We start from the raw sequence: 25,976 nt of genomic DNA on the forward strand, positions 1-25,976 counted from the left end.
ACTGTATACAGGATAATACATAATTATATATACACCCCTGTATTATATAACTATATACACCCTCTAGTACATATATACACTGTATACAGGATAATACATACATTATATACACACACCTGTATTATATAACTATATACACCCTCTAGTACATATGTACACTGTATACAGGATAATACATAATTATATATACACCCCTGTATTATATAACTATATACACCCTCTAGTACATATATACACTGTATACAGGATAATACATACATTATATACACACACCTGTATTATATAACTATATACACCCTCTAGTACATATATACACAGTATACAGGATAATACATAATTATATATACACACCTGTATTATATAATTATACTGTATACGCCCTCTAGTACATATATACACTGTATACAGGATGATAGAAAGAATCGTATTTTGCTCTACTGGCTAACGCTGTACCAAACATTATTCTTCCAGCCAACACTGACCTGTAGAGGCTGCAGGACCTTTGGTGATGTCACAGTCATGTGATCAGTCACATGCAGGGAGCATAGATCCCTATTCAACACCATCTCTACTCGAGCCAAGCTAAACAACCAATCACCGTGAATGAGTAAATCCAAACAATTAGGTTGCGAGTGGTGTGGAGGTGGGGTGTAAAAATCTGATATGCATACAGGGGGCATATTTCTGTTTTCAGCCACACTTAAGCAGCGCTGCTGATTAGAGCCACCTGATTGGCTGTTCGGCACCACGTGACTACACAGCGTGCACGCGGATTGCCTTCAGCTGCCGTGCACTACACACTACACTTAAGCAGCACGGGGTTAGGGTTTAGGGTTAGGGTTACCTAAACCTATCCCCAACCCTAAACACTAACCCTAACCCTATACCTAACCCTAAAACTAACCCTAAACCCTAAACCTAACCCTAAACACTAACCCTAAACCTAACCCTAATCCTAACCCTAAACACTAACCCTAAACCTAACCCCGTTCTGCTTAACTGTAGTGTGTAGTGCACGGCTGCAGAAGGCAATCCGCGTGCACGCTGTGTAGTCACGTGGTGCCGAAGAGCCAATCAGGCGGCTCTAATCAGCAGCACTGCTTAAGTGCGGTTGAAAACAGAAATATGCATACAGGGGAGAGAAGGTGTGAATGTTAGTGGCTGCAGGACCTGTGATGAGATCACATGACTGGAAGCTGCCGTCTCCACTAGTTTATGTCCCCCCCCCCCCCCCCTCCCCGCATGTGCAGATCATGTGACCTTGACATCTTTTGGCAGCCAGTAATCACTAGATAGAACATTTACATGTACATTACATAGAATGCCATTGCAATGTATTTGCCTCCCATAGATTTCATGGGAGATATCGCCCCAATATAGGACACGCTGCCGTCCTTCTATCTTGGACTCTCGGTCCGAAAGAAAAATCACTTGTGTAAATTAACCCATTTACAATATTGGCTTCTTTTCATGTATAATTTCTGTGCATTTTGGAACTTACATAAATCATGCATGAAAATGACCCGTGTAAATACTCTCTTAATTAGAGATGAGCGAGCACCAAAATGCTCAGGCGCTCGTTACTCGAGCCAAGCTTTCTGTAATGCTCGAGAGCTCGTTTCAAGTAAAGAACCCCATTGAAGTCAATGGGAGACTCGAGCATTTTTCAAGGTGACCGATGCTCTGCATAGGGAAGGGTGTGTGATTCACCTGAAAACATCAGAAAGTGATGGAAACACCACAGAAATGAATAGGGAACAGCAGGGGCAGTATGCATGGATGTATCTGAGACTCCTAGGTCGCACTATTAAGCCAAATTGTGGGCAGGAGCCTGGTGGTCACCCCCCTAACAATTTAGTTGGGCCAGACCATAATCAGCAAGGCACGTCTTAGCTAAGCACCACAGTAGGTGGAACGAAGGCCAATCACCGCTTGAGGCTGACACCACTGCCTCTTCTCCTGGGTTACATGCTGGCATTGCTATCCAATCCCCCCAGGATGCAGGTATGAGCCTGCATCCACAGCGTACTGAAATTTTTCCCAGCGCAACGTCCAGCTGTCCCCATCCCAATCTGGGTAAGGCTCATCCCTTCGCCTACTCAGTAGTCCACAGCGTACTGAAATTTTTCCCAGCACAGCATCCGATTGTCCTCATGCCACACGGTCGCTTGATAGCCACACCACCCTCATGTCTATTTATAAGTGCACATTGGATGAGGAGGAACAGGAGACACACACTGCAGAGGGTTGGCAGGGCCTGGCAGCGACCCTCTTTGAAATTGTGCGCGATAGCCCATAATGCTGATGAGAACGCTGATAAATTAACATATGATCATAATTCCAATCCCATGCCACCTCTGTCACAAAATTTCATGAGCCACAAACGTGGGCATAAAGGGGACTAATTTTTTTACCCGGAGTGCAGGTGAACCCCTAAAAGGATTTGTTTATCAAGAGCATAGGTGCACCCTTGAAAGATTTGTTTACCAAGAGTATAGGTGAAACCCTGAAAGATTCTTTGAGTGACAGCTTATACTTGCTTAATGGGATTCAGATAGCAGTCCACCGACAGGCAAGATACCGCCTGTCCCAGCCCCTGCCTCTCCCCGATGGGCTTGTTAACCAGTGCCCCAGGGAAAGACAGCATGTACTGCAAAAGAAATTAGTGGCCAAAGAAGGACACCGTACTGGGATACGTTTCTGTACGCCGTGTGAGCCTTTTAAAATTGTGCTTCATAGCTGACAAACCGCAGACAAATTAATGTATGATTGTAAGTGCCATCCCATGCCACCTCCGTCGCAGCATTTCATTAGCCACAAACGTCAGCATAGGGGGGGACTCAGAGGCCAGTACTTCTACAGATTAATGAAGAAAACAACCCATTTAAAAAAGAAGAATTTTTTTTTACCAAGATTGCAGGTGAGAACCTGAAAGATTCTTTGAGCGAGAGTGCAGGGTATTTGTTGACCAAGAGTATAGGTGAACCCCTGAAAGATTTGTTTACCAAGAGTATAGGCGAACCCCGAAAAATTTGTGTACCAAGAGTATAGACGAACCCCTGAAAGATTTGTGTGCGAAGAGTATAGGTGTACCCCTGAAAGATTTGTTTACCCAGAGTGCAGATGAACCCTTAAAATATTTTTTTAATATAGAGCTCGTACTTGCTTAATGGGATCCAGGTGGCGGTCCACCAATAGGCAAGCTACCGCCTGTCCCAGCCCCTGCCTCTCCCCGAGGGGCTTATTAACCAGTGCACCAGGGAAAGACAGCATGTACTTTGAAGAAATTCGAGTGGCCACTGGACACTGCGCTGGGATACATTTGTGGATTCTGTGGGCGTATGAAGCTGGAACCAGCATGTTTGCTGAACTCTAGTGGTGAACCTCTTCAAAATAAGGGGCGAGAACCTGGAGGCAGCCCTCAGAAAAAATTGTTTTGACAGAGCCTGGAGGCAGCCCTCCTAAAAAAAAAAGATTTTCCATAGTCTTTTGGCCCACTGAAGAATTGGCTGTTCAGCGTGCTGACATGCTGGTTTAGGAGGAGGAGGAAAATCAGAGAAGGGTAGACCAAGCTACTTCTCCCCCTTTTTGGGGTGATAGAGGGAGCATGGTTCTCCAGTTTCAGCTTAAAGATACGTTATGTTAAGCTGCTTTCCACCGGTGGAAAACAGAAGTCTGGAGAAATCCAGCCTTTGTTCATCTTAATGAGTGTAAGCCTGTCGGCACTGTCAGTTGACGGGTGGGTACGCTTATCCGTGATAATCTCCCCAGCAGCACTAAATACCCTCTCTGATAACACGCTAGTGGCAGGGCAGGCCAGCACCTCCAAAGCGTACAGCGCAAGTTCGTGCCACGTGTCCAGCTTTGACACCCAATAGTTGTATGAAGCAGAAGGATCACGGAGGACGTTGGTATGGTCGGCTATGTACTCCCTCACCATCTTTTTACACTGTTTCCTCCTACTCGGCTTAGACTGGAATGTGGTGACACAGTCTGGCTGGGGTGCAATAAAACTGGCAAAGGCCTTGGAGAGTGTTCCCCTGCCTGCACTGGACATGCTGCCTGTTCCCCTGGTCTCCCCTGCTAGTTGGTCCACTGAACTACATCCTCTACCGCTAGCGTTGTCAGATGGGAAGTTTAGTATCAGCTTTTCCACCAGGGCCCTGTGGTATTGCATCCCTCTCGTACTCCTTCCCTCTTCCGTAGGTCGAGAAGGGTGAACACCCAGTAATCCAGGTTGGCCAGAATGCGTCTAACGCGAGGCTCATGGGAAAGGCAGCTTAACATGAAGTCAGCCATGTGTGTCAGAGTCCCAGTATGCAATACATCGCTGTCCTCACTAGGAGGATGATTCTCAGTCTCCTCCTCCTCCTCTTCAGTCCATACACGCTAAAACAGATGTGAAGGAAGTAGCATGGGTACCCTCTGCAGTGTGAGCAGCAGTCTCTTCCCCTTCCTCCCCCTCCTCTAATACGCGCTGAGAAACAGACCTGAGGGTGGTCTGGCTATCAAGCAACGTATTGTCATCCCCCATCTCCTGTTCTATCTGCAAAGCATAGGCCTTAATGCTCAGCAGCAAACTTGTCAGCAGGCAAAGCAGCGTGATGGTTATGCTGATAATGGCCACATCGCCGCTCACCATTTGTGTTGACTTCTCAAAGTTTTCTAACACCTGACAGATGTCAGACATCCATGCCCACTCCTCTGTGAAGAAGTGCGGAGGCTGACTACCACTCCAACGGGCATGTTGGAGCTGGTATTCAACAATGGCTGTACGCTGCTCGTAAACCCTGGCTAACATGTGCAAAGTTGAATTCCAGCATGTGGGCACGTCGCACAACAGTTGGTGAACTGGCAGCTGGAAGCACTGTTGCAGTCTCCTGAGGGTGGCAGCATCTGTGGTGGACTTTCTGAAATGTGAGCACGCGCGACGCACCTTGCTGAGAAGCTCAGACAAATTGGGGTAGTTTTAAAGAAAGTGCTGAACCACCAGATTGAACACGTGGGCCAGGCATGTCACATGTGTTAGTCTGCCAAGCTGCAGAGGTGCCACCAGGTTATGCCCATTGTCACACACGACCATGCCTGGTTGGAGGTTCAGCGGTGAAAGCCACAGATCTGTCTGCTCCGTCAAACCCTGTAACAGCTCTTGGGTGGTGTACCTCTTGTCATCTAAGCTCAGGAGTTTTCCCCACGGCAGTGCTGCAGCACCTCAAGCTACCGATTGAAGGCGACATGCTTACAAATGGTAATTGAGAGGTGGAGGAGGAGGAGGAGTGGGGGGGGGGGGTTGGAGGAGGTGGCATAATAAGCCGGAGAACCAATGACCGAGTTAGGACCCGCAATCCTCAGTGTGGGTAGCACGTGAGCGAACTCAGGGTCAGACTCGGTCCCAGCCTCCACCAGGTTAACCCAGTGTGTCATCAGGGAGATGTAGTGTCCCTGCCCGCCAGCACTTGTCCACATGTTGGTGGTTAAGTGGACCTTCCCAGTAATCACATTGGTGAGGGCATGGTTGATATTCTGTGACATGTGCTGGTGTAGGGTGGGGATGGCGCAACGGGAAAAATAGTGGCGACTGGGGACCAAGTAGCGAAGGATGGACGCCGCCATGAGCTTGTGGAAAGCCTCAGTTTCTACCAGCCTATATGGCAGCATCTCCAGGCTCAGCAGTTTGGAGATATGCACCTTTAGCGATTGTGCATGCAGGTGGGTGGCTGCATATTTGCACTTGTGCTCTAATGTTTGTGTTATGGACAGCTGAAGGGTGCATTGGGACACATTGGTGGAGGCAATGGAGGACCGTGCAGGTGAAGGGGTGGGTGCAGGGCGGGAGATGCTTGTGCCTGCATACTGGGAGGGGGATTGCATCTCAGTGCCAGCATGTGACACAGGGGAAGAGGCAGTGGTATGACCCACAGGCGGTGAATGGCCTTCATTCCACCTCATTGGGTGCTTAGCTATCATATGCCTGCGCATGCAGGTGGTGGTCAGGCTGATAGTGGTGGCTCCCCTGCTGATCTTGGTGCTGCACAGGTTGCACACCACTGTTCCTCGGTCGTCCATGCTCTCATTTAAAAACCTCCAGATCTAGCCCTCTGCACAGGAGCTTGCTGCGAGGAGGTGCTGTGACGAACAGTTGGGGGATTACTTGCTCTGGCCTGCTTCTCCCTCTGGACACCCCACTGCCTCTTCCAACCTGTTCTGGTGCTGCACTTGCCTCCCCTCTGAAGCCCTGTCTTCAGTAGGCTTACCAACCCAGGTGGGGTCAGTCACCTCATCATCCACCAGCACTTCTTCTCTGAAACTTCAGTCTGCTCCTCCCTCAGACTTACTGCCCTAACAACAACCTCACTGACAGACAACTGTGTCTCATCATCATCAACAAATACCTCTTGAGACACTACTTGAAAGTCCGCACCCTCATCACCCTAAGACCGCCTGCAGGCGGCCGGGTCGGATCCGGCAGCAAGAATTCTCGCAGAGAGCAGCGTATACTCACCCGTGCCCCGCAGCTCCGGATCTTTCATGAGCCGGCAGCAGATGAGTGACATTTCTGTGCAGGGCTTTGTGAGCCCCGCACAGAAATAGAGCGTGCCGCGTTTTGTTTGCCGCGCGAGATTTGTTAACGCAATCCTATGCAGGCTTCCAGCAGCGGAAATCCCGCCGCGGAATTTCTGCCCGTCTGCAGGTGGCCTTAGACTGTGAAAGTTCCAAATTTTGGGCATCAGTCATGACAAACTCCTCAGGTGGGTCACGAACCATTGTTTGCCACTCAGGGAAGGGACCTGAGAACAGTTCCTGTGAGTATGCCTATTCTGCATCTCTCCTTTTCCTTGAGTGAGCAGGCTGGGAGGAAGAAGGATCAGCGTGAGGATTCTCAGCTCCAGTCCCTTGGCTTACGTGAGTGGACCGTGTGGAAGACTGGGTGGTGGATAAATTACTGGACACGTTTTCCGCTATTCACGTGATCACCTGATCGCACTGTTGTGGTTTTAATAATGGTGTACCATACGGACTGGCAAACTGTGAGATGAAGTTAGGGAGTGTAGATATGCAGCGTTCTACTTCTCCCTCAGCAGCAGGCACTGTTTCACCCCGCCCAGGTCCTCATCCTCAACCCTTACCCCTAGTGTTGATCATGTTGTATAATGCACTTGGTCAAAATGCTATGCCAACGTTGAGGTATTTTGCGTATGGTTTTAAAAAAGTAGACAGTGTAAACTGCGTAGTCTTGTTATATAGTGTGGATCTACAGGACACACACAGGGGTATTTTGTGTATGCTTTAAGCCAAACATAGACAGTGTAAACTCCGTACAGTCTTGTTATATAATGTGGATCCGCAGGACACACACAGGGGTATTTTGCATATGCTTGAAGCCAAAAATAGACAGTGTTAACTGCGTAGTCTTTTATAGAGTGTGGATTGACTAGACACACACAGAGGTATTTTGCATACGCTTTAAAGGGGTTGTCCCGCGCCGAAACGGGTTGTTTTTTTTTTCAACAGCCCCCACGTTCGGCGCGAGACAAACCCGATGCAGGGACTTAAAAAAAAACCGCACAGCGCATACCTGAATCCCCGCGCTCCGGTGACTTCTTACTTACCGGTTGAAGATGGCCGCCGGGATCTTCTCCCTCGGTGGACCGCAGGGCTTCTGTGCGGTCCATTGCCGATTCCAGCCTCCTGATTGGCTGGAATTGGCACGTGACGGGGCGGAGCTACATGGAGCCGCTCTCCGGCACGAGCGGCCCCATTCAGAAAAGAAGACGACCGGACTGCGCAAGCGCGTCTAATCTAGCGATTAGACGCTGAAAATTAGACGGCACCATGGAGACGGGGACGCCAGCAACGGAACAGGTAAATGAATAACTTCTGAAAACTTCTGTATGGCTCATAATTAATGCACAATGTACATTACAAAGTGCATTAATATGGCCATACAGAAGTGTATAGACCCACTTGCTTTCGCGGGACAACCCCTTTAAGCCAAAAATAGACAGTGTAAACTGCGTATAGTATTGTTATATAGTGTGGATCGACAGGACACACAGGGTTATTTTGCGTTCACTTTATGCCAAAAAAGAAAAATGAGAGGAGTTTTGTTAGTTCCTATATACTCTGTGTACACCAGTAGCAGGATACTGTATAGAACCAGTAACATTATGCAGTATACAGCCAGGACGCTTGTGAATGCTTTGTGTGCACTACTGGTCCCAGGCAGCCAAACTGCTGATGCACAAACGTGGAGTTGTAGTCCTAAAAAGGATTGTTGGGTTCTTTGCAGATGGATTCCTGCCTAAATGCTCCTTTTAACCTACACTAACGCTCTCCCTTATTCACAGCAGCTCTGTCTCTCAGCTAATCCAGCTTCCGTGTGAGGCAAGCATCAGGTGACCTAAGTTTTCATGGTTCCAGTTCACCTGTTCCGGCCAGCCAATCACTGCTATAGACATGCACAGGGTTGGCACGTCATAGCAGGAGGTGCCAAGGCCTTCCCTGCATGTTTATTGGCTAAAAAGACCGCTATACATGTGGGGAGGAGAGGGTGAAATTTTTTAGAGCACCGCGTGGTAACGAGTACTTTCAAGTATGCTAATGCTCAAATGAGCATCAAGCTCGGATGAGCATGCTCGCTCATCTCTACTCTTAATCCTGTCTATTGTGTAGGAAAGGGACATTACTAGAGTTGAGCGAACATACTCTGCCGAGCTTGATGCTGGTTCGAGTATTAGCATACTCGATGGTGCTCATTACTCGAAGCAGCATCAAGCCGTGTTCGACCCCGCCCCAGTTTTTGGCTCCTCCCCCTGTGATGTGCCAATTTTGGCCCCTCCCCGCCACGATGCAGTGCGCTCCATTGGCAAATTTTATTTGAGAGAGGGGGAAAGAGAGATCTTTGGGGTGGGGTGGGGTGGGGGGGCTTGTTTCTAGGGCATACACGCTGCAGAACGCTGCAGCAAAAATAACATAACTGCATTCTATGGGTCAGTACGATAGGGGCAAGAGTCTGCCCCCCCTAACAATTTTTACTTCGGACAAATCCTCATTAGCAAGGCACACCTTAGCTAAGCACCAAACTGCCTGCAACCAAGGACAATTACTGCCTGTGGGTGACACCGCTGCCTCTTCTTCTGGGTTACATGCTGGCATTGCTGTCCAACCCCCCCCTCCGCGCATGATCCCGCATCCACAGAGCACACAAAAGTATCCCTGTGCAGCCTTCAGCTGCCCTCATGCCACATGCTCGCTTCATAGCTACACCACCCTCATGTCTATTTATAAGAGCATATTGGATGAGGAGGAACCGGAGGCACACACTGCAGACGGTTGGCAGGGCCAGGCAGCGAGGCTCTTTGAAAGGGGGGCTATAGTCCACAATGCTGTTGAAAATCGATGATAAATTGACGTACGATCATCATTCCAATCCCGTGGCACCTCCGTCGCAAAATTGTCAGGAGCCGCAAACGTGGGCATAAAGGGGACTCAGGTGCCAGCCCAGCACTTCTACACATCTCCACAATGCAGCAATACTCTGTATGGGAAGCACGTGAGCGGGGCCAGGGTTAGGCTCAGTCCCAGCCCCCATCTTGTGTGACCCAAGGTGCCGCGAGTCACTTAGCAATGGGAAATCCATGTATCTCCACACAATTCATTCTGTGTAGGTGTTAGATAGCTCAACACCGCAATGGAAAGTCTTTGAGTTCCTTCGGCTTGTCTATGCTGTCGGTGCACAAAGATGGTATTACACAAGAAGAAATCAGAGCTCCCAAACATGGCAGAGTTTCACCCTGCCAAGGACCTCGGCCCACATTTCTACCCTAGTCAGTCAGTGTATTTGTGCCAGACAGGTAAAGCAACGCATTGGGAAGTCATTGTGCACTCACAGCATAGGCGAGCCCAAGAAACTCAAGCATGGTATTACACATGAGGAAATCAGAGTGCCCAAACATGGCAGAGTTTCACCCTGCGAAGGGCCTCGGCCTACTTTCTGCCCAGGTCAGTCAGTGTATTAGTGTCAGACAGGTAAAACACCGCAATGGGAAGTCTTTGTGCACTCACAGCATAGGCAAGCCAAAGGAACCCAAGGAAAGTATTAAACATGAAGCAATTACAGTGCCCAAACATGGCAGACTTTCATTCCGCCGAGGACCTGCACACACCCTCAGCAATGGTGCGCATAAAGCGGACTCCAATGCTAGTACAGCAGAGAACGTCTCATTTAATTAGTTGTGGTTGCTTTCATCGCTCCAAAGACTGGATTAACTAGGATCAAGTTCCACAGGCCCCACCTGGCGCAGTTGCATTTCCCCCAGGACATAGGCCTCTACCCACACCCTCAGCAATCACGGGCATGAAGCGGACTCCGATGCTAGTACAGCTGTGAACGTCTCATTAATGCAGTAATGCTCCTCTTCTTTGGCCCAAACCAGTGTCTCAGATAACTGTGGTAACACGAGAGAAAATACATGATGCCCAGTGCTGATCCCCTGACCCCAAGCAGGAGGAAGAGGTGGCCTTAGAAGGCCAAGAAAACATGACCAGGACCCGCAGTAGCCTGTCTGTGAAGTATGTGAGCGGGCCCCTGTTCAGGCTCCATCCCAGCAAACACCTTGTGTGACCCAAGGTGCTGCGAGTTACATAGCAATGGGAAACTCCATGTGCCCACACACTATTCATTCTGTGTAGGTGTGGGATAGCTCAATCGACACCGCAAGGGGAAAGCCATCTGCACTCTGCACCCTACCCAAGTCAGTCAGTGTCTTTGTGCCAGACAGGTAAAACACCGCTATGGGAAGTCTTTGTGCACCCACAGCATAGGCGAGCCCCAGGAACTTAAAGATGGTATTACGCATAAAGAAATCACAGCGCTCAAACATGGCAGACTTTCACTCCGCCGAGGACATAGGTCTCTGCACACACCCTCAGCAATCGTGGCCATAGAGCGGACTCCGATGCTAGTACAGCTGGGAACGTCTCATTAATGCAGTAATGCTCCTCTTCTTTGGCCCAAACCAGTGTCTCAGATAACTGTGGTAACACGAGAGAAAATACATGATGCCCAGTGCTGATCCCCTGACCCCAAGCAGGAGGAAAAGGTGACCTTAGAAGGCCAAGAAAACATGACCAGGACCCGCAGTAGCCTGTCTGTGAAGTATGTGAGCAGGCCCCTGTTCAGGCTCCGTCCCAGCAAACACCCTGTGTAACCCAAGGTGCCGCGAGTTACATAGCAATGGGAAAATCCATGTGCCCACACACTATTCATTCTGTGTAGGTGTCGGATAGCTCAATCGACACCGCAAAGGGAAAGCCATCTGCACTCTGCACCCTACCCAAGTCAGTCAGTGTCTTTGTGCCAGACAGGTAAAACACCGCTATAGGAAGTCTTTGTGCACCCACAGCATAGGCCAGCCGAAGGAACCCAAAGACAGTAATAAACATGAAGAAATGACAGTGCCCAAACATGGCAGACTTTCACTCCGCCAAGGACATAGGCCTCTGCACACACCCTCAGCAATCGTGGGCATAGAGCGGACTCCGATGCTAGTACAGCTGTAAACGTCTCATTAATGCAGTAACGCTTGTCTTCTTTGGCCCAAACCAGTGTCTCAGATAACTGTGGTAACACGGAAGAAAATACATGATGCCCAGTGCTGATTCCCTGACCCCAAGGAGGAGGAGGAGGTGGCATTACAAGGCCAAGAAACCATGACCAGGACCTGCTAGTCTGTGTGGGAAGCACGTGAGCGGGCCCAGGGTCAGGCTCGGTCCCAGCCTCCACCTTGTGTGATCCAAGGTGCCCTGAGTTACATAGCTCAACACTGCAAGGGGAAGTCTTTGAGTTCCTTGGGCTCGCCTATGCTGTCAGTGCACAAAGATGGTATTACACAGGAAGAAATCAGAGTGCCCAAACATGGGAGAGTTTCACCCTGCCAAGGACCTTGGCCTCGGCCCACATTTCTGCCCTAGTGAGTCACTGTATTATTTGTGCCAGATAGGTAAAACACAGCGATTGGAAGACTTAGTGCACCCATCGTATAGACAGACCCCTGTAACATTCCTGTAGCAAAGGTATAAACAGACCCCAGTAACATTTCTGTATCACAAGTATAGGCAGACCCCAGTAACATTTCTGTAGCACAAGTATAGGCAGACCCCTGTAACATTTCTGTAGCACAAGTATAGGCAGACCCCTGTAACATTTCTGTAGCAGAAGTATAGGCAGACCCTTGTAACATTTCTGTAGCAGAAGTATAGGCAGACCCCTGTAACATTTCTGTAGTAGAAGTATAGACAGACCCCTGTAACATTTCTGTACCAAAAGTATAGGCAGACCCCAGTAACATTTCAGTTGTAAAAGTATAGACAGACCCCTGTAACATTTCTGTAGCAGAAGTATAGGCAGACCCCTGTAACATTTCTGTAGTAGAAGTATAGGCAGACCCCTGTAACATTTCTGTAGCAAAAGTATAGGCAGACCCCAGTAACATTTCAGTTGTAAAAGTATAGGCAGACCCCTGTAACATTTCTGTAGCAGAAGTATAGGCAGACCCCTGTAATATTTTTGTAGCAGAAGTATAGGCAGACCCCTGTAACATTTCTGTAGCAGAAGTATAGGCAGACCCCAGTAACATTTTTGTAGCAAGAGTATAGGCGAACCCCTGAAATATTAGTGTACTATAAGTGTAGGCGAAGGCCGGAAAAATTAGTTAGATTACAGTATAGGCGAGAGCCAGGAAAATTTGTGTACCAAGAGTAGAAGTGTACCTCAGAAAAATTTCTCAACCGAAAGGGCAAGGGAAACCCAGAAATATTTTTTAAAGATACAGCTCGCTGTTGCTTAATTTGCAACAGAGCCTGAAGGCAGCCCTGTGAAAAAAATTGGTTTCTGGTAAAGCATCAATACTTTTGAAACTTTGAAAAATTGCAAAAAAAATTGTAAGCAGAGCCTTTTAGGCCGCAGAAAAATTGGCAGTGCAGCGTGATGACATGATGTTTCTGGAGGAGGAGTAGGAGGAGGACTAATATCCGAGAGTGATTGACAAAGCTAATTTCCCCTTTTTTCCGGTGATGGAGAATGCTTATTCCTCCAGTTGCAGCGAAAAGAATCGTACCGCTGCTTTCCGCCAGTGGAGAAGAGAAGTCTGGGGAAATCCAGGCTTTGTTCATCTTTATGAGTGTAAGCATGTCGGTACTGACAGTTGACAGGCGGGTACGCTTATCCGTGATGATTCCCCCAGCTACACTAAACACCCTCTCTGACAAGACGCTAGCGGCAGGGCAAGCCAGCACCTCCAGGGCGTACAGCGCAAGTTCATGCCACGTATCCAACTTTGACACCCAATAGTTGTATGGAACAGAGGCATCACGGAGGACGGTGGTACAATCGGCTCCGTACTCCCTCACCATCTTTTTAGAGTGCTCCGTCAAACTCAGCCTTGATTGGAGAGTGGTGACACAGTCTTGCTGGGGAGCCATAAAGCTGGCAAAGGCCTTGGAGAGTGTTCCCCTGCCTGCGCTGTACATGCTGCCTGATCTCCGCGCCTCCCTTGCTACTTGGCCCTGGGAACTGCTCCTTCTGCCACTAGCGCTGTCAGATGGGAAGTTTAGCATCACTTTTTCGACCAGGGCCCTGTGGTATTGCATCACTCTCGTACCTCTTTCCTCTTCGGGAATGAGAGTGGAAAGGTTCTCCTTATACCATGGGTCGAGAAAGGTGTACACCCAGTAATCTGTGTTGGCCAGAATGCATCTAACGCGAGGGTCACAAGAAAGGCAGCCTAACATGAAGTCAGCCATGTGTGCCAGGGTACCAGTACACAAGACATGGCTGTCCTCACTAGGAAGATGACTTTCAGGATCCTCCTCCTCCTCCACAGCCCATACACGCTGAACAGATGAGAGGCAAGCAGCATGGGTACCCTCTGCAGTGTGCCCAGTTGTCTCTTCCCCCTCCTCCTGCTCCTGCTCCTGCTCCTCCCCCTCCTCCTCCTCCTCCTCCAAAATGTGCTGAGATACAGACATGAGGGTGGTCTGGCTATCAAGCGACATACTCTCATCCCCGGTCTCCTGTTCCAACCGCAAAGCGTCGGCCTTTATGCTTTGCAGCGAACTTCTCAGCAGGCATAGCAGTGGGATGGTAACGCTAATGATTGCAGCATCGCCGCTCACCATCTGGGTAGACTCCTCAAAGTTTCCGAGGACCTGGCAGATTTCTGCCATCCAGGCCCACTCCTCGGTAAAGAATTGGGGAGGCTGACTACCACTACGCCGCCCATGTGGGATTTGGTATTCCACTATTGCTCTACGCTGCTCATAGAGCCTGGCCAACATGTGCAGCGTAGAATTCCACCATTTGGGCATGTCGCACAGCAATCAGTGCTCTGGCAGATTAAACCGATGTTGCAGGGTCACACACGACCATACCCGGTTGGAGGCTCAGCGGCGAAAGCCAGAGGTCGGTCTGCTCTATCAGACCCTGTAACAGTTCAGGGGCCGTGTGCCTCTTGTCACCTAAGCCGAGTAGTTTCAGCACGGCCTGCTGACGCTTGCCTACCGCTGTGCTGCCGCGCCATACCGACTGCTGGCGACGTGCTGCTCACACTTCTTAATTGAGAGGTAGAGGTTGCGTAGGAGGAGGGGGAGGGTTTAGAGGAGGTGGCATAAACCGCTGCAGATACCAGCACCAAGGTAGGACCCGCTATTCTGGGTCTGGGTAGGACGTGAGTGGTCCCAGGCTCTGATTCGGTCCCAGCCTCCACCAAATTCACCCAATGTGCCGTCAAGGAGATATAGTGGCCCTGCCCGCCAGTACTTGTCCATGTGTCCGTGGTTAAGTGGACCTTCCCAGTAACCGCGTTGGTGAGGGCACGATTTATGTTGCGGGAGACGTGCTGGTGTAGGGCTGGGATGGCACACCGGGAAAAATTGTGGCGACTGGGGACCGAGTAGCGTGGGACCGCCGTCGCCATCATGTTTTTGAAAGCCTCCGTTTCCACAAGCCTGTACGGCAGCATCTCCAGGCTGATTAATTTGGCAATGTGCACGTTTAAAGCTTGTGCGTGCAGGTGTGTGGTGGCTTATTTGCTTGTGCTAGCGACAGTTGAATGCTGTGCTGAGAGACATTGCTGGATAGGGTGGAGGACAGTGGAGGTGAGGGTGTGGGTGCAGGTCGGGAGGCGCTCGTGTCTGTGTCCTGAGAGGGGGATTGGATCTGTGTGGCAGGTTGGGGCACAGGGGAAGAGGCAGTGGTGTGACCCGGAGGCGGTGAACGGCCTTCGTCCCACCTTGTGGGGTGCTTGGCCATCATATGCCTGAGCATGCTGGTGGTGGTAAGGCTGGTAGTTGTGGCTCCCCGGTTGATTTTGGTGCGACACAAGGTGCACACTACTGTTCATTGGTCGTCCGCGCTCTCACTGAAAAACATCCACACCTTTGAACACCTAGGCCTCTGCACGGAGGCTTGGCGCGAGGGAGTGCTTTGGGAAACAGTTGGGGGATTCTTCGCTCTGGCCCTGCCTCTACCCCTGGCCACTCCACTGCCTCTTCCAACCTGTCCTGCTGCTGCGCTTGCCTCCCCCTCTGAAGCCCTGTCCTCAGTAGGCTTGTCAAACCAGGTGGGGTCAGTCACCTCATCGTCCAGCTGCTCTTCCTCCGAATCCTCTGTGTGCTCCTCCCTCGGACTTACTGCCCTTACTACTACCTCACTGATAGACAACTGTGTCTCATCATCATCATCATCCTCCTCACCCACTGAAAGCTCTTGAGACAGTTGCTGGAAGTCCCCAGCCTCATCACCCGGACTCCGAACTTTCCAAAGGTTGGGCATCGGTCACGACAAACAAGGTGAGAGAGGAACCATTTTTTTCCCACTCATGGCAGGGGCCCGAGAACAGTTCCTGGAGGTCTGCCTGCTCATCAGAATATGTCATTCTCATGGAGTGAGGAGGCTGGGAGGAAGGAGGAGCAGCAGCCAGAGGATTCAGAGTTGCAGTCCCTAAGCCGGGAGTAGTGGACTGCGTAGAAGACTGGGTGGTCGATACATTGCTGGATGCATTTTCTGCCATCCACGACAGGACCTGCTCACACTGCTCTGTTTGTAATAAAGGTCTACCACGCTGACCCATAAATTGTGATATGAAGCTGGGGACCCCAGAAGCTTTCCTCTCTCCTAATCCCGCAGCAGTCAGCTGTGATTCACCTGGACCAGGAACTCAGCCTGTGCCCACACCCTCGCTTGGGCGTCCGCGTCCACGTCCTCAACCCTTACCCCTACTCCTCATTATGGCAGATTAAGAATAGAGCAGGGCCCAAATAAATTACCCCACTGTATAGCGCTGACAACTGTGGCTTAATTCACCGCACACAGACTTGTAGATAGTGGAGGCTCTATGCTGTTACTTGAAAAAAGTAACCCCACTGTCTTGTCCTGATACCTAGGGGTAATTTATTGCTCGTAGAGACTTGTAGATAATAGAGGCTGTGTGGAGTAGGAGAAGACTCTAAAGCCAGTGGATAGTGCTGGTAACTGCGGCAATCTCAACCCCACCAACGGAAATGGTATTGTGAGATGCTCTGCACAGCGGCTAAGCTGAAATACTTTGCAGTGGCCCCAGTAATATTACAGTACTGTTTAGCGGTGAGACTGCTGTCTAATTCACTGCAGACAGAGAACGGTATAAATAAGTATGCTCGCAGCAGGCTAGGAATTATTTGCGTGCACTTTCACGGTGAGAGCAGTATTGTGCTGCACTCCAGCCAGAAAAAAATATTATGGAAGGCTGCAAACAGGCCTAGCTGCGTAATACAAAAAGGGAAGCACTACTACTCCCAGCAGCCACCAAGTAAAATGCACATGGTGAGATGTAGCCAAACAAAGGAACTTTAGTTTTTTTGCACAGAGGATACAGACTGTATAGTGTATATCACTTTCCCTCTAGAAGTGGCTGTGGCCCAACGCTTTGCGTCTAATTCACTGCAGACAGAGAATGGTATAAATAAGTATGTTCGCAGCAGGCTAGTAATTATTTGCGTGCACTTTCACGGTGAGAGCGGTATTGTGCTGCACTCCAGCCAGAAAAAAATATTACGGAAGGCTGCAAATGGGTCTAGCTGCGTAATAGAAAAATGGAAGCACTACTACTCCCAGCAGCCACCAAGTAAAATGCACACAGTGAGATGTAGCCCTAAGAAGGACTGTTGGGGTTCTTGAAGACAGGATCCTACACTAACACTTTCCCTATCTCAGCAATACTTTCCCTATACTCTGTATAATAGACTGCAGACTGAGAACGCTATAGCTGTAATGGGCTGCACAGCCCGAGATGAAAAAAAAAATTGTGCAAAACTGCTCCCAGCCAGCCACAACAGTAATGCACACGGTCAGATGTAGCCCTAAGAAGGACCGTTTGGGTTCTTGAAGACAGGATCCTACACTACCACTGTCCCTGCCTGACCAATACTGCCCCTATACTCAAGTACAGACTGCAGCCTGAGAACGCTACAGCCTCACGCCCGATATACATAAAAAAAAAAAAATTGTGCAAAACTGCTCACAGCAGCCACAACAGTACTGCACACTGTGAGATGTGGCCCTAAGAAGGACCGTTGTGGTTCTTGAAGACACTAACACTGTCCCTATAGCAGCAGCATCAGCAGCACTGTCCCTGATCTCTCTTAGCGTGTGTCTGTGGCGAGCCGCGGGCGGGGCAGATTTAAAACTCAGGGGTCACTTGATCTCGCCAGCCACTCACTGCAGGGGGGTGGGATAGGGCTGGAACGTCACAGGAGGAAGTTGTAATGCCTTCCCTGTGTTTCTATTGGCCAGAAAAGGGCGCAAATTTCTCCCTGAATGAGCAGCAGCACTTTCCCTAATCTCTGCCAGTGTGTGTTTGAGGCGAGCCGTGGGCGGGACCGCTTTAAGTACTTGGCGGTCAGTTGATCTCGCCAGCCACTCACTGCAGGGGGGTGGGATAGGGCTGGCACATCACAGGAGAAAGTGGCAATGCCTTCCCTGCATGTCTATTGGCTAGGAAATGGCGCTAAACATGCAGGGAAGGAAATGGAGTACCGCGTGGTGCTCGTCTCGAGTAACGAGCATCTTGAGTACCCTAATGCTCAAACCAATATTCGCTTAATGGGGTACCGCTAGGGAAAAGTGATATGGAAAAAGACCTGGGGGTACCAGTGGACTGTAGACTAAACTGGAGTAACCAATGCCAATCAGCTGCTGCAAAGGCAAATAAAGTTTTGGGATGCATTGAAAGAGGTATAGGGGTGAAGGACGAGAACATTATCCTTCCATTATATAAGGCACTTGTCAGGCCTCACATGGAATACTGCGTACAGTTCTGGTCACTGGTGCTCAGGAAAGATGTTATGGTATTGGAGGGGGTTCAAAGAAGGGCAACTAAACTAATACATGGAATGACTGGACTGGAATACCCAATTGGGACTATTTACTCTAGAAAAAAGAAGGTTAAGAGGCGACCAAATAACCATGTATAAGTACATGAGGGGACAATACAAGGATCTCTCCCAGGATCCGTTTATACCCAGGACTGCAACGGTAACAAGGGGGCATCCGCTACGTTTAGAGGAAAGCAGGTTTCATCACCAACATAGAAAGGGATTCTTTACTGTAAGAGCAGTGAGACTGTGGAACTCTCTGCCTGAGGATGTGGTGATGGCAAAATCCTTAGAGGAGTTTAAAAGGGGACTTTATGTCTTTCTGGAGAGGAAGGATATTATAGGCTATAAATCTAAGATTATTTGTTAATCCGGGTATATAGGGAGGTAGGAACTATTAGGGGTTGATCCAGGGAACAGTCTGATTGCCATTAGGGATTCGGGAAGGAATTTTTTCCCCAAAAGGGCTAACTGGCTTCTGCTCTTGGGGTGTTTTGCCTTCTGAATCAACAAAACAGGAGGCTAGACAGGCTGGACTAGATGGACATTGTCTTCATTCAGCCTTACGAACTATGTTACTATGAGTGTGCTCGCTCATCTCTAATTATAACCAATTTGGAGCAGATCAGTGAACTCTTCTGGAATATGATATTATTCCCATAGCAATCAACATAAATGTTGTTTTTGTGCCACTAAAGATGCATCGCACAAAAATAGCAATAAGTTTTTAACATTAGAAAGTACTATTGACTTTCGCATTAAAAAAATGCAGTGATATAGCTCTTGCTAGTGTGAAGACCCCCTTAGGGTGCCGTCACACTTGCAATTACAATATAGCTGCATTTTTTTCACGCTTATGTCAATAGAACTTTCTAATGTTAAAAACTCATTGTGCTTCTCGTGCGATGCATTTTTAACGTTATAAAGTTCTATTGACAATCGCGTTTAAAAACGCAGTGACATCGCATGAAAAAAATGTGCGAGAGAAACGCTAGTGTGCGTTGCTGCTGCCTGCCCCATTGTAAACATGTAGAAACCCCTGGATGTGAGGTGTTGTCATTTGAAAACAACCTCCCCTCCATGCAGGGGTTCCCTTCATCCTCGATGTGACTGTCACAGCAGCAGGAGATCACTATGTTCCCCCATTGTTTTTAATAGCGCTGGCAGCAGCAGCGACGGCCCCATTGAAATCAATGGGAGGAGATCGTTGAAAGAATCCCCTGCTACAGTTGCAGCAGGGAATCGTGATGTTCTCACATTGCTTTCAATGGGGCCAGCGCTGCTGCTGCTGGCCCTACTGAAGTCAATGGGCGATATCGCCAAAAGAAAGGACATCCTGCGATTTGTTCTCTGCATCGCAGTGCGGTGCTATGTAGAAAAAACATCGCAAATGTGAATGAATCCACTTAAAAGAATGCATTGCAATTTTTTCATGTTTGTGATGTTTTCACTGATATGATGTTGCGTGAAAAACAAAATTGCGGCGTGTCCTGTCTTTCTGCCTTTTTTATCTCCCATGTTTCCCTATGGAGACTCTTTTTTTATTGCATTGCAAAGCACAAAATTGCAATTTTCATGCGATGTGTTTTTAACATTAGAAAGTCTTATTGACTCAGCAAAATCACATTAAAAAAAAACGAAAAAAACACAAGTGACAAGTGCTGTTTTTGTGAGAAAAAGCTCTGGCGCTCAAAAATTGAGGGAAAAAAAGTTGCAACTTTGCCGCAATTTTCACGCGACAATATTGTGATCGCCAGTGTGCAGGAGCCCGAAGGTCACTTTCACACATGCAGTAAACATTGTTGGCATTTCAAACCAATATAGCTTAGTAATTAATCAATTTAGTGCAACAGCCGTCATGTTGGCGTTTTTACATTCATACACATTTAAGTTCCCAATCTGCCCCGAAACATAATAATAACTTATAGGGACGTCACGAGTCCAGTAATAAAGTCCAAACGCGGGTGCTGGTATTTATTTTTTACGGCCATATGGTCAGGACATTTGGTCTACCGTTGCCCATTAAGTGTACTTTGACATCCACCACCGTCTCCGTTTGCAGTGGTGTCATGAACAACAAAACCGGACTGCTAAGGAGTGAAACCGGAATGTTTTCAGCAGCGAATCCAGGTTTGGTACGGGCACTGATGACGGGCATGTTCGTGTCTGTAGACTTAGAACTGAGCGCTTCAATCGCCTGGTGTGATGGACTGGGGGGGCGGGGGTGAAACATCGGAGATGAGAGTCGGTCACCCCTAGTAGTGGTACGAGGGACCATGACAGCTCAGTGATATATTGAGGACATTCTGTAGCCCCATGTAGGGAACTGAATGATTTCAGTTGCAGGGGACGTCACCTGCGCTCACTGGGTATAACGGTAGTGTAATCACTTATATGGTCTGCAGCTTGCCTGTGTACAGCTGGTATCCACCCCTACGGGGTAATATCGGTCTTTGTAGAGGGTCTTTTTTCAGTAACAGAAAGAGAAGCTTTTGGATGCTTCTATGACAAGTCAGAAACCTAAAACCTCAACACACGTTTGATCACGGGATGCGATACATATATACTACACACACATATTATTTATTCTGCAGTATATATTAAAGGGGCTGTACTAGATTGCCATTTGGCAGTAAAGTTGCTGAAATCATCATAACATTTTACTTGCCCAATAAATGTACATTCACTAACCTCCTCTGTCTGTTCCCTTCCCACATAGATACCCCCACTGCTCTAGCAACGCTGGCCCTTTAAAACACTTCTGTGGGAGGTCCTGGAGCTGTGAGGTACTACAAACAATAATTCCCATGAGCACACTGTGACCTTGTGTGTGCGGGGCTCCTCCCACCAGACTCATCTCGCTGCATGAGAACCTGTGTCCGGAAGCATCAGTAAAATGGTACAGAACTGTTGCGTGTGTCGTTTTAAATGTGTTTGTTCTCAGCAAGAGAAACCAAGTAATCTTGTAGATATGATACCTTTTAATGGCTAACGAAAATACATGATGTTATAGTGAGCTTTCAAACAAAGCAGGGTACTTCCTCAGGCTTATGGAGTAGATCTGAAGAAGCATGCATTTATACATACATATGAACAGGCACAGACATAGAGTGATTAATTTGCACCTAAAATAATAATAGTACAAGATATATAAGGGGCTAAATACATAAATAGTCCACTGATAAGGGATGTGAAAGTTTTATGGTTTCTAAATTTGTGTTAGGGGGTCACCAGCATGTCATTTTATTTATGCCACTGCATCTCTTTTTTTATACTACTACTCCCATATGTGTACAGGAAGTAGATGTATATAGAGTATTTACAGGCCTTATTTATCAGAACTGTCTAAGGCCTTATGCCCCTCGCCGTGACGGACTCCGCCAGCGGAATATCACAGCAGAGTCCGCCACGGCTCCCCCCAAAACCCCCAAACTTACCACTGCAGATTCACCATACGCGTCCCACATGACGCGCCAGCAGTGCCAGATGACGCAGCCGGCGGTGGGCAGGGACGCATATTCACGTGATACTTCCACTGTGCTACAATGGAAACTGGCCACGTGTATTCCCGCGGCAAGTAGGACATGCCGTGTTTTCTTTCACGCGGTGGAATTCCGCAGCGTAAAACTTGGCAGAAATCTGGCTGTGGATATTATCCCTAACAGTGAGACTATCCTTGTTGCCATAGCAACCAATCAGTGCTCTACTTTCTTAAATAACTCTTATTTACCCTTTACCATAGCTGCTTGATGGCTTGTTTTTTGCAGGACAAGTTGTATTTTTCTATGATACTATTTAATGTACTAAAAACAGTATCAAAAATTTTAAGTGAAGTTAAATGTAAGAAAAAAAATGAAAATCCATCATCTTTTGGGAAGAAGGGGGGGGGTTGCTTCTATGGCACACAGTCGCTGAAGCAAAAATAACGTTACTGTATTCTGTGGGTCAGTACGATTGCGATCATACAAAATTTATATGTGTTTTGCTGTTCTACTCTTAAAAATTAAAATATCTTTGGAAAACAGAAATAATTGATTTTCAACTATAACATTTCCCATATTCAGGACATGAAAATGGCTTCTCCCCTGTGCTCATTCTGATGGTTAAAAAAATTTGATTTCTGCTTAAAACTTTCCCCACAGACTGAACATAAATATGGCTTCTTTGTGTGAGTTCTCATATGCTGCACAAGATCAGATTTTTGTCTAAAACATTTCCCACATTCTGAACATGAAAAAGGCTTCTCCCCTGTGTGAGTTTTCATATGCTTAACAAGATCAGATTTTTCTCTACAACATTTTCCACATTCTGAACATAAAAATGGCTTCTCACCTGTGTGCATTCTCTGATGATTAACAAGACCTGATTTCCAATCAAAACATTTCCCACATTCTGAACATGAAAATGGCTTTGTCTCCCCTGTATGACTTTTTAGATGTCTCACAAGACGTGATTTCCAGCTAAAACATTTCCCACATTCAGGACATGAAAATGGCTTCTCCCCTGTGTGACTTCTTAAATGTGCCACAAGTTGTGATTTCCAACTAAAACATTTCCCACATTCAGGACATGAAATTGGCTTCTCCCCTGTGTGATTTTTTAGATGTGCCACAAGTTGTGATTTCCAATTAAAACATTTCCCACATTCAGGACATGAAAATGGCTTCTCCTCTGTGTGAGTTCCCTGATGTTTTACAAGATTTGATTTTTGTTTAAAACATTTCCCACAGACTAAACATGAAAATGGTTTCTCCCCTGTGTGAATTCTTATATGTTTCACAACATCCGATTTTTCTCTAAAACATTTCCCACATTCAGGACATGAAAATGGCTTCTCCCCTGTATGATGTTTTAGATGTGCCACAAGTTGTGCTTTCCGAATAAAACATTTCCCACATTCAGAACATGAAAATGGCTTCTCCCCTGTATGACTTTTTAGATGTGCCGCAAGTTGTGATTTACAATTAAAACATTTCCCACATTCAGGACATAAAAATGGCTTCTCCCCTGTATGACTTTTTAGATGTGCCACTAGTTCTGATTTCCAATTAAAACATTTCTCACATTCAGGACATGAAAATGGCTTCTTCCCTGTGTGAGTTCTCTGATGTTTTATAAGATTTGATTTCTGCTTAAAACATTTCCCACAGACTAAACATGAAAATGGCTTCTCCTCTGTGTGAATTCTTAGATGTTCCACAAGCTGCGATTTTTCTCTAAAACATTTCCCACATTCTGAACATGAAAATGGCTTCTCCTTTGTGTGAGTTCTCTGATGCTTAGCAAGATTTGATTTTTGGCTAAAACATTGTCCACACTCTGAACATGAAAATGGCTTCTTTCCTGAGTGAGTTCTCTGATGTTTAAGAAGAATTGATATCTGGTTAAAACTTGTCCCACATTCTGAACATGAAAATCGCCTTTCATTGCTAGGATTTCTGTTCTGGAAAGAAAGTTTAGATTTTCTTTTAAAATGGTTCCCACATTGAAATAGTTCCCCTTGTCCATGAACAGGTCCATGTTTGTTAATCAGTGATTGGTTAGATGAAGGTTGATTGTGACCAGCAGCATCAGAGAATAGATCGCTACTCTGAAGCACTAAGGGAACATTAGGAGTTATTGAATTTATTTGTGTGGTGTAATTTTCTTCTTCCTGATATAGAGATACATCGAGATGTCCATGGGAGTCTGTTCTCCAATCTTCAACTGAAGAGGAAGCAAAAACTTCTTATTTTCCAAAATTAAGCAGTTGAGTTTTTATTAAGCAATCAAGCTTCATTAAGACAACAGTAAACAAGCAAGGATGGAAATATAAAGGAAAATTTGTTTGTAAGTACTTTGTCGGTGGAGTTTCCATAAACTAATTCCTAGTAGAGGTAGTGACAGCTTTTTCTTTATAGACCATATACTATAATATTTCACAATGTTAATAAACAACAACGGTTAAAATTTTTAGGAGAAATTCCATAAAAGAGGTATGGCTCCCTAGGACCACTTCACAGAGTGGGGCTTTATGGAATATGGACCAGAAAAAAAGCCACACATGACAGACTCCCTCAGCACATGAAAGAAGGATCTCTGGTCATGATGATAAATACTATGTGTAGCATAAATTCAACACTTCCCATCACCCTCAGTGAAGCATGGTAGCATGCGGGTCACTTACCACTGTGGCCACTATGGGGGTCACTGCTGTTGGCCCCAGGAGAGTTTGAAGGACAGATTAATTATGTGGTCTGCATACAATTTCAATTATACTGCTGCGATGTCAAGTACGAGACCAATAGTCGGAAGCAGTTTGTGACAGATCTGCAGTAGATCATGTCTTCCAATTTAAATTCAATTTAACGGATGGGATCTTTTAATGATCCGCACCAAAATCACCAAATCCGCAGCAAATCAGCGACGTTTGAACATACCCTTAAATGGTTTATCTCGGCAGATAGTGTTGTTCCATCCATTCAATGGTTAAATAATAGAAAATATACTTGCCCTTCCTGGCTCCCCTTCCTCGACAGTCTTGCCGACTCTCTAAGCTGCACTTGATTTTAATAATGACGAACTCTGGGAAAAGGGCAATGTGAACACAGAAGCCAATCACCAGCTCCATTCATCATTCATCCTCCACCCTTGGCCAGGCTTACGCGTCTGTAAGCATAAATCACTGTGGGTGTCCGGCACCGCTTTACAGCTGTGGAGCTGGCTGTCACTCTGGGTACTGCCTTGTATGGCAGTGAAATTGTACTGTGCATGACCACTTACTCACGCAGGCAGTCATGTGAAGTACAGTAGGGACATCCAATCCAATAGACTCTCCTTCGCCCATAATGATACCACACTTTTTCAGTCCTATTGGTCGGGAATATATCGCAGGTGATCTTTCAGCCAAAGAATAGCTTTGCATAAGTATGCTGAATAGTCTGAACACTGACCTGGAAGCCGACCAGCATATGGAATGGAACAACACATTCCATCTCACCCAAATCACCAATCCTAATTTCTACTCTTTACAGACCAGAGCTAATGTGATGGACCAGTTTCAAGCACAGGTGGAGAAGGCGTTAGCAAACTTGGACAAACAATCTTCAATAATAAACAGAATGTATTATATGCGGAAAGGAATGCCCTTAAGGAACTGTCCCGAAATCTTATTATTAAAGAAGCTGATAAAAGGGGGTAGGGGTCGATTGTGGTACTTAATAATAAGGCATTATACATCAGAGAGGTGGTGTCCATACTATCTGATTATCTCACATATGTTTCATTACCAGGAGATCCCACTGGGAATTATTCCAAGGGTCTGGAAAACCAACAAGCTTGAGGTCTTAAGGCCCATTTACACACAACGATTATCACTGAAAAGTTGTTCAAAAGCCATCACTTGAGCGATAATCATTGTGTGTAAATGCTCCCATCTTCCACTCTTTGGCTGAACAATGATTTTTAGGTCAGCATTAGAGATGAGCGAACGTACTCGTTTCGAGTAATTACTCGATCGAGCACCGCCATTTTCGAGTACTTCAGTACTCGGATGAAAAGATTCGGGGGGTGCCGGGGGGCGGGGA

The 25,976-nt window shown here is 47.2% G+C and overlaps 3 protein-coding genes across 3 annotated transcripts in view; 1 reads left to right on the forward strand and 2 right to left on the reverse strand.

The window, feature by feature from the left end:
* LOC136619660 (zinc finger protein 208-like) overlaps window positions 1–500 on the reverse strand; it is a 127,782-nt gene extending 127,282 nt beyond the window's left edge. Inside the window, exon 1 of the mRNA XM_066594425.1 lies at window positions 483–500. The gene's annotated coding sequence lies outside the window, so the exon portion shown is untranslated. The remainder of the gene's footprint in view (window positions 1–482) is intronic.
* Window positions 1–25,976, forward strand: part of LOC136620111 (uncharacterized) — a 534,467-nt gene that overhangs the window by 165,325 nt on the left and 343,166 nt on the right.
* Window positions 21,373–25,976, reverse strand: part of LOC136619661 (zinc finger protein 721-like) — a 30,446-nt gene continuing 25,842 nt past the window's right edge. Inside the window, exon 13 of the mRNA XM_066594426.1 lies at window positions 21,373–24,117. Within this exon, the coding sequence (XP_066450523.1) occupies window positions 22,472–24,117 (1,646 nt within the window). The 3' untranslated portion in view covers window positions 21,373–22,471. The remainder of the gene's footprint in view (window positions 24,118–25,976) is intronic.

This window comes from Eleutherodactylus coqui, chromosome 3, assembly GCF_035609145.1.
Source record: "Eleutherodactylus coqui strain aEleCoq1 chromosome 3, aEleCoq1.hap1, whole genome shotgun sequence".
NCBI classification, from domain to species: domain Eukaryota; kingdom Metazoa; phylum Chordata; class Amphibia; order Anura; family Eleutherodactylidae; genus Eleutherodactylus; species Eleutherodactylus coqui.